This window comes from Grampus griseus (assembly GCF_964374135.1).
Source record: "Grampus griseus genome assembly, chromosome: 10".
Taxonomy (NCBI): Eukaryota; Metazoa; Chordata; class Mammalia; order Artiodactyla; family Delphinidae; genus Grampus; species Grampus griseus.
This window is the reverse complement of record NC_139004.1, coordinates 73,527,591-73,536,128: the sequence shown is the minus strand read 5'-3', so window position 1 is coordinate 73,536,128 and position 8,538 is coordinate 73,527,591. Positions and strand designations below refer to the sequence as shown.

The following is an 8,538-nucleotide window of genomic DNA, read 5'->3' as shown; positions in this document are numbered from 1 at the left end:
TCTGACCAGCACAGGCTCTGGGAGGCGGGTCGGATAGGCAGGGAGAGAAAGGGAGAGACAGAGGCTCGGTAGCTGGCACTCACTAAGCTGCCCAGCCAGCCTCGTGCTGAGCTATCTATCCTGCTTCACACCCTCCTAGCAATCTCCCAGGGTAGCCCCCGACCAGGCACAGCGCGGTCACAACCACCAGAGGGAGGCAGGGGGACAGGAGAGTACATGCAATGAGCTCAACCAGGAAGAGCTGGGAGCCGAGGGCCTGCCAGGCCGCGCCCCTCCAGGGGAGGAGAAAGGGGCCGGGCCACCCGTGAGAGGCCTAGGCCTGCAGCTAGAGGCCAGGCCAGGCCGACTGTGCAGACACAGGACAGAGGTGAGTCGGGTGAACCAGGCCATAGGGTCCGGGAGGGACTGGGAGGCTCCTGAGGGCTGCACCCTCCCCGCAACTCCTACTGACTCTGAGAGCTGCCTTCTTCCAGTCGACCCCTATTTCCTAGACGCCACCTGTGAGCCGGGCCCTGTGCTAAGTGTGGGAGCCACAGCACGAATGTGACAAAGATCCTGGCCCTCTTGGAGTTTCCCTTTAAGTAGGCAGAGACAGCAATAAACAAAAACATAGCAAAAGAGCAAATTATGTTACGATAAGTGAAAAGAGAAAAGAGCAGAGTGAGGGAGACTGGGAATGCTGGGGGAAGGGGCTTGGGATTTTAAAGAGGGTGGTCAGGTGGGCCTCACTGAGAAGGTGGCACTGATGAAGGACTTGCAGAGGTAGTGAGGGAGCCATGGGCACATTGGGGAAGGAGTGTTCCAGGCAGAGCACACAGCCCTGGCCTCTAGAGGCTGGAGGGTGAGGGGCGAGGCCTGGGTGTTGGAGCACAGCAAGGACGCAGCGGCAGTTAGAGCGCAGGAGGAAGACGCAGGGAGAGAGGAGACAGGCTAGAAGGCCTTGCAGGGATCCAGGGGGCAGCTGACGGGGGCGCTCCTTGAATGTGCCAGGCCCTTTGTCAGCATCCCACAGCCCTGTTGCCCACTTAGGGGTGTCGGTTTGTAAGCCTGTGGATGAATCCCATGTGCTATCGTACATGTGGCTGCGTGACGTTACAAAGTCTCCTCTCTTCCCGAGGCTGCTGTCCTCTCTATAAAATACTTGTAACGACAGCAGTGTATCTGCAGGGTCGTGGTGGAGAAGAACAGGAATCAAAATAGTGGCCACCTGCAGGCTCTTGGGACCCCACAAAAGCAGAGCTGGCCTCCCCAGGCACTCACTGCCTTGGGACAGGGACATTCGAGTGAATGAGGAACTGCTCCTATTGTCCACTCTAATAGCACCCAGTGGGGGCACCGAAGGGCTGCTCGGTTCTCCCAGGGGGCACTGCCATCGGGAAGGCTTCTTAGAGGAGGTGGCCCTGGAGGCTGGGGCTCACTAGGAACACCAGGGGAAACAGCGGGGGCAAAGGGCAGGAGGAGAGGGAGAGGAGGCCTGGGTAGGCGGAGTGGGTGGATACGGGGCAAGGGGCGAGAGGTGGTGAGATGGCAGAGGGCATGGACTCCATACAACAAACAGCCGGCCCCAAGCACCAGACTCCCAGCAGGGTACAAGGTCAACAACGTGACCGCAGTTTAGGAGCTCACCCTGGCAGCCAGAAGAGCAGATGAGAGGCACTGAGGCCAGGCGAGCGACGAAGGTGGCCGAGGTGGTAGCCAAGGGAATGGATGGAACACATGGATCTGAGAGACTCGAGAAGTAGAAAGGACTATACCTGCTGGTCGCCGGGCTGTGGGGAAACAGGGGCTCTGAGAGGCTGAGGGTTTGCTGTGAAGGATGCAGGGCCCACCGTGGCTGTGGAGGACACACAGGGGTCCCGGGGGAACATGGCACAGGCAAGGGGCAAGCTTCCTCCCCTCAGCTCCGCAGTACCCCTCAAGGCTCACGGAAATGGGCCAAACGAGTCTGGGACTTAGTCCCCCAGGTGCGGCTGTAGCATGGACAGAGCATGTGTTCTGTGGTCGGACCCGGTCCAACTCCTGGCCAGCAGTAGCTGTGCAGCTAGAGGCCACGCACTTAACCTCTCTAACATGAATTTCTTCGTACGTGACCTTCATTGACTTTATGTGAGAATTTCCCCCAGGCAATCAGACCCCGTCCAAATCTTGGCTAGAACGCACTGAACTACTGTTTACTGAGCAGTTACTGCATACAGTCCTGGACAGTGCCTGGTACACAGCCAAGGGCCACAGGGGAGAGTGCGGGGGTGGAGTGGCACACGAGCATTTAAGGGAGGTTGCTTTCCTCCAAAGCAGGCCTCAGCTGACACTCAGCCCTGGGCAGTTCCTCCTGCACACAGGTTCTTAGCACAGCCCAAGGCTCAGAGCACCCAGGCCACAAGTCTCTCTTCTCAGACACCAGGCAGACCCGGGCTAGGATGGGCAGTCCAGTGCACCGAGTGTCAATGGGGGACACCTGGAGCAGGCAAGTGCACCCTGACATAGAGAGCGAGCGGCACATGCAGTCCTTCTGCGTGGAGGAGCTCACCAACATCCTTGACGGAGGGGCCCAGAACACTGCGCTCCGGAGGGAAGTCGGTAAGAGGAGGCTGGGGAATGGAGCGTCTGCTTCGTGTCCATACGCTTTTCTTGGAAGAAGAGTCCCTCAATAGCAGTCCCACCTTCAAATAACAAACTCTGCTCTCAAAATTCCACTATTAGAGATTCATTCTTTTGGACTATGAAGGCATCTTTAACGTGTCAATATTTCCTGAGCCCCTCTGAGGGATAGAAGAGTCCTAGGTAGCAGAAGACCTGGATAGAGTCCTTATTCTTCCACTGCATGGCTTTGTAACCTTGGGCATGTCACTTTGCCACCTCTGGACCTCATTCATTGCATCTGTAAAATGACAGCAATGTCTGACTTCCTTTCCACATCCATGAGGCAAGTGGATGGGAAGATTTGAAGGTACCAGGAACCTCACCCAGGACTCTAAGCCCTCTCTCTGTTCTCTGTCCCTGACAGAAAGCATCATCCACAGTGACCCAGAGCTTAGCCTGAAGGATAATTATTTCATGACCCAGAATGAACGTTATGAAGCCGCCATTAAGAAGAAATTCCACGTCCAGATGTTAGCACAGCGCCTGGGCTGGTCTGAAGACAGTCGTGAATTATATTACGCTAACAGGTGCTCACACCCAGGGCAACCCCACCAGAGAGGAATTCACCTGGGACCCCCCAGAAAACCCAGCCCATGAGCTATTTTCCCCAACAAAGGTACTACCTGTTGGGAAAGAAGGATATCAGGTGCCCCTTCCCTCCTGCACCCTGCCAGCCTGAGGGTACCGGGGCCCTTGTCTCCAATGGGCTGTTCAACCACTGTGTCTCTCCCCTGCAGAAGCCTTTCTGGAGATCTGGGCTTAGCGTTACAATTCGTCTTCCAGAAAGCGCTCAGGAGCCTCGGCTCAGAGGAGCAGATTGCCAAGTGGGACCCACTCTGCAACAAGTTACAGATCCTTGCGACATACGCCCAGACAGAACTGGGGCACGGTGAGCCAGGGCTGCTGGGTGCAGTGTACAGGTGTGCACTGCACAGTTCCAGAGGGCCCATTCACATCTCACTAGTCATAGGTTTATATATTTAATATGAAGATGTTACAGCAGGTGGCAGTTAAAGGTCTTGAGGAGGGGGTGATTTTTTCTAATTTACACGAACATATTGCATGATCTAGTGGTGAGGCAAGGTGTTCCTTCTGGAAATGTCAGCCACCATTCCCTATCATGGGCTGGCCATGTGCCCCCCAAAGAGCCCACCGGTGAAAGGAGAGAAATGCCTGTGAGTACAGCTGGGAGCTACCCCGACTCCATACTGCACTGACGACTGGGGGCTCCAGGCCGACCTAGACACTGCGCCCCCGGTGAGATTCCAACCATGGCCCAATGTCTAACTCCCCTCCTTGATGCCCAGGGACATATCTTCAGGGCCTGGAGACTGAAGCCACCTACGATGCAGCCACCCAGGAGTTTGTGGTGCACAGCCCCACGCTGACTGCCATCAAATGGTGGCCTGGGGACCGTGAGTATAGTATCCCTTCATCCCCCCAACCCCCGCCACCTGCCCCCAAGGAGAACAAAGCTGGACCGCAGAATAGCACTGACTTTGATGTTCAACAGACCTCAGGTTGATTCCCTGTTCTAGGCTGGTGACCTTGGGCAAGTGAATACGTCTCCTCGAGCCCCAGGTTCTTACGTAGTAAAACAGGTGGGATACGAAGAATTTCATCAGTGAGTGGCTGAGAGGCCGCCAAGGGAACTTTGAAATAGCTGAGGAAACTGACCCAAACTTTGGGGGCTGACGGTCAAGGTCTCTCTCACATGCACACTGCCCCCACGCCCTCCACACACAGCACTCGCCACAGCCCCTGTTCCTCTCATCTCCCAAGTTAATGATTAAGCTTGCCACCAGCCAGCACACAGGGTACAGTCAATGCGAAAAACGTCCCTCCCTTCCCCTGCTCCAGACACTCAGAAGGGCTCAGGCCCACCCCCAGCGCCAATCAAGCCACCGGTGCCACATCACCCCCTGTGGCCACCAGGTGCAGGCCGCACCCACCGTGCTTCCCAGAGTCTCAGTGATTTGCCAAGCCCCAAGGAGCAGGGTTCCACCAGGGCCCTCTTCCTCTGATTTGAGAATACATCTCTGAGGATACATCTGTGGCACTTGGGGACCCATTAGGTGAACACTTATATGGGGAAAAAAAAAATACAAGTGTGAGGAGTCCAACTAAAGCAGAAAGAGAGAGAGAGGGAGAGGTGAGAGACAAGCAGAGAGGGAGAAAGACTGAGAGAAGGAGAGAGAAGTGGAGAGACAGGCCAGAGAAATAAGAGAGCGATGCTCGGGGCGGGGAGGTGGGGCGTGGTGATCAATGACCACTGACAAAACTGCAGAAAAAAAGAAACCAGCCTTTGAAATCAGGCAGGGTTCAAACCCGGGCTCTGCCCCGTTCAGGCCAGTGACCTTGAGCACATCACTCCGTTCTCTGAGCCTCAGTTTCCTTTTCTGGAAAATGGGACTTCAGCTTACCTGTCCTGCAAAGACCGCAAAGCAACAGCACAGGGGCGGTACCACCTGGATTTTGGTAAATGCTAGCTATCTGTATTCATATTATTAGGCTGATGGCAGAAAGAGTCATTAATAAGTTTTTGAGGACAGAAAAAAAGCAAGCTTGTTTATTTCACAGTGCCCTTTGCAAGTCGCTGCTAGGTTTGTTTGGCTCTTTGGGGGTAGTTCCCCCTCTTTGTGAACAGGGACTTTTTCAGGTCTCAAAGGTGCCCATCTGCTAGGGTGGGCAGCAATGCACACATCTCCCTATGACTTGGGACCCATGTTCTGACCACAGATCCTGACATACGTACCCCAGCAGCTATGATATAAAAATCCTGTCTCCTTGATTCCAAAGGAAATGACTCAAGAGCACACACTTCAGTCAGAAGACTGTAGTAAGACCAAGTTTTAAAAGATGCAGAGCTTTTCCAGATTGCTCCATTTGGGGTGATTTCCTTAAAATCCATAGCCTTTGTCAAGCTTTGCCTTTGGAAGAAAGAGAGGCCAGAGGGCATAGAGGGCTTTCGTCCCCTCAAGATCTCCATCAGCCTCCTTGAGCCTTCCCTAGCCCATGGGGATCCTGCCTGTGTATCGTAGGGTGGTTCCTATACAAACCTGACGTTTAGACAAAACCCCCTGTATCTCCAGCCACCAACCCAGTGCATTCTAGAGCCAGACACTCACATTAAAGCTCTCTGGATGGTTCCAGTCATTTCCAAGGACGAGTAAAGGCCTTATGAATCAAGGGGTATCCTGACCAAGCACCCCTTGGCTGCCCTGGATGCCACCACCTCCGCTGCCTGGCCCCAACAAGCCAGTCCAGTCCTCAAGCTTCTGAGCAGGCTGTTCCCTCTGCCTTGCATACCCTGTCCTGTGCGGTTCCCCTAGAAAACACCCTCTGTCCTCCAGGCTCCTCGTGCCTCCTCCCCTGACCCACACCCTCCAAGGTGGTTCAAACAAAGCCCCATTCCAGCCTCACAGAGTGTCCTGCCCTTCCCGTACCACCACACTGGTCCTCACAGACTAGGCCCACACCCAGGGTCCTGATGGGGAGGGTTAGCCTGCCTGCTCTGTACATCAGGGATCACGCTGGGCTTCTCACCTCTCTACCCTCAGTGGGACGGTCGGCCACCCATGCCCTGGTCCAGGCCCAGCTGATCTGCTCAGGAGCCCAGCAGGGCATGCATGCCTTTATTGTGCCCATCCGGAGTCTCGAGGACCACAGCCCACTGCCCGGTAAGCTCATGCTGCTTCCTCCAGGACCCCTGCCAGGAGACCCCACCAGGACTCCCTGTCCTGGGGGCCCCAGAGGTCCATGGAAGAAACTGGGGCATGTCTCCCTTGGGCAGGGAGGGGTCCAGTTGTACAGGCCTGGCGCTAACTGGCTTGATGACTATGAGCAAGGCCCAGCACCTGACCTCAGCTTGGTCACCTGCAAACAGGTATGATAACCCCAATGTCACAGGCTGCTGGCAGGCTCAGATGAGCTGGAATGTGGGTGTTGGTACCTAACACACAAGCACTCAACTGATGGACGTTCCTACCTCTGTCTCCTCCTAGGAATCACCGTTGGAGACATTGGGCCCAAGATGGACTTTGACCACTCGGATAATGGCTTCCTGCAACTGGACCATGTGCGCATCCCCAGGGAGAACATGCTGAGCCGCTTTGCACAGGTGGGGTCCCGGGGAGGCTGCAAGCCTGCACTGCCTGGAGAGGGGACAGAGGCACCCTGTAGGCTGCTGCTGCCTCCGGGCCCTTCTCTACAGAGCTGAGTTTGGGGCACCCCTCCCAGAGAGGCTCTGGTGTCCCACAGACCTGAGTAAAACCCCAGCTTAGGAGCTTTATGATTTGGGGCCAGTCACGTGGCCTCTCTGAACCTCAGAGTTCTCATGGGTAAATGCTCACCTCGTGGGGTGACAGCGCAATCGTGGGGTAGGGTGGCAAGGCAATCTGAGGAAAAGAGGAACGGGCTGAGGACGATGTGCATATCGACCTACAGCGCAGCCTGGACACAGCCAGTCACTGACCAGCCAGCAGCCAAGTGCTGGAGCAAGTTCTGGAGGCCTCCATTTTGCCAGGCGTTAGCATGGAAGTGTGGGGAGGTCTGGGGTGTCACAGGAGAGGAGCAGTGAACCAAGACACTCGGGCAGCGGCTATTTAGCAACAAGCACAGGAGCGTTTCAGTTTTAAGAATCAGCGTGGTCACACCAGCACATTCTGGCTGGCGGCTGGCTATGTCTATCCCGGGTGAGCAGCTTGAGGACTATGGTGCTTTCAGGGCATGGAGGGCCACAGTTCTGGGTGTGGGGAAGGCTGGGGAGCCCTGGCTCAGACCCACTGCCTGTCCTTGGTCTACCAGGTCTTGCCAGATGGTACCTACATCAAGCTCGGAACAGCAAAGAGCAACTACCTCAGCATGGTGGTGGTGCGGGTGGACATGCTGTCAAACGAGGTCATACCACTGCTGCAGAAGGCCTGTGTCATTGCCATCCGCTACTCCGTCATACGCCACCAATCCCGGCTCCAGCCCAGGCAAGCGGCGCCCAGAGGAGCCACCGCAGCCCGGGCTACCTCGACCCCACAGTGCCTACCCCCTGACACCAACCCTCTGCCAGAGTGGGGTGCTGGGAGCACACGTTCCCCCCCCCCCTTGCACACACATCCGCCTGGACCTGGCCCATCGGGTCTGTGGGGTCTCTATCTGGCTCTCTCTAATCCAGGCTGACCAGCTGGCCCAACCTATGTCTGTCAGTGTCTGGCCCCATCAGGCTCTGTGTGATCTTGTGTCTCTGGCCCTGTACCACCAGATCTGACTCAGTCTGTCCAACAAACTCGGACTGTTTCCCAGTTGGGTATGGCTGTGACTGGCTGAGTGTATCTGGATCGGCTGGGCACCAAGCTGTGGGTGAATGGGGCTCCCGAGATTGTTCTGTCTGCCCAGTGAGTGACTGTGTCTGGAAAAACCCAGCTGTCACGTCAGACTGTACTTGGCTACAGCTGATTCTGTACGTCCACGCCTGCACCCATTTTGTTGTACGTGGTTCTGTCTGGCTAATAGCTCTACTCCATGGCACCAAAGGGCTCACTGTACCCTCTGCTTTGATGTGAGTACGTGTACACACGCATGTGCGCACACACACACACACACACACACACACACACACACACAAGGTTATCAGATTCAGCAAATAAAAATACAGGACTGCCAGTTACATTTCAATTTTAGGTAAACAAATAATTTTTTAGGATACATATGTCCCAAATGGGCACATACCCAGCATGCAGCAAACTGGAGCCTGGGCATATGGGGCCGCAGCATGAGCACAGGGAGAGAGGGTGGGGCTGGACACAGCATAACTGACCGAACTCATGGAGCAGAGACGAGCTTTAACCTGGCAGTTCTCGCCCCAACTATAGTAAGCGCCCCTTGGCAAGTCCTTTGCCCTCTCTG

General features: G+C 55.6%; 1 protein-coding gene across 3 annotated transcripts in view; it reads left to right on the top strand.

Moving 5' to 3' along the window:
- Positions 1 to 283: 283 nt before the first annotated feature.
- ACOX2 (acyl-CoA oxidase 2) overlaps positions 284 to 8,538 on the top strand; it is a 35,689-nt gene continuing 27,434 nt past the window's right edge. Inside the window, exons 1-8 of one of the 3 annotated variants that reach the window (XM_082664553.1) lie at positions 284 to 367; positions 2,395 to 2,577; positions 3,005 to 3,167; positions 3,378 to 3,529; positions 3,948 to 4,055; positions 6,201 to 6,320; positions 6,645 to 6,760; positions 7,447 to 7,619. In XM_082664553.1, the coding sequence (XP_082520679.1) occupies positions 2,418 to 2,577; positions 3,005 to 3,167; positions 3,378 to 3,529; positions 3,948 to 4,055; positions 6,201 to 6,320; positions 6,645 to 6,760; positions 7,447 to 7,619 (992 nt within the window). In that variant the 5' untranslated portion in view covers positions 284 to 367; positions 2,395 to 2,417. Of the gene's footprint in view, positions 368 to 2,285; positions 2,578 to 3,004; positions 3,168 to 3,377; positions 3,530 to 3,947; positions 4,056 to 6,200; positions 6,321 to 6,644; positions 6,761 to 7,446; positions 7,620 to 8,538 lie in introns of those variants that run through there. The other 2 variants (XM_082664554.1, XM_082664552.1) reach the window with 2 other exon arrangements.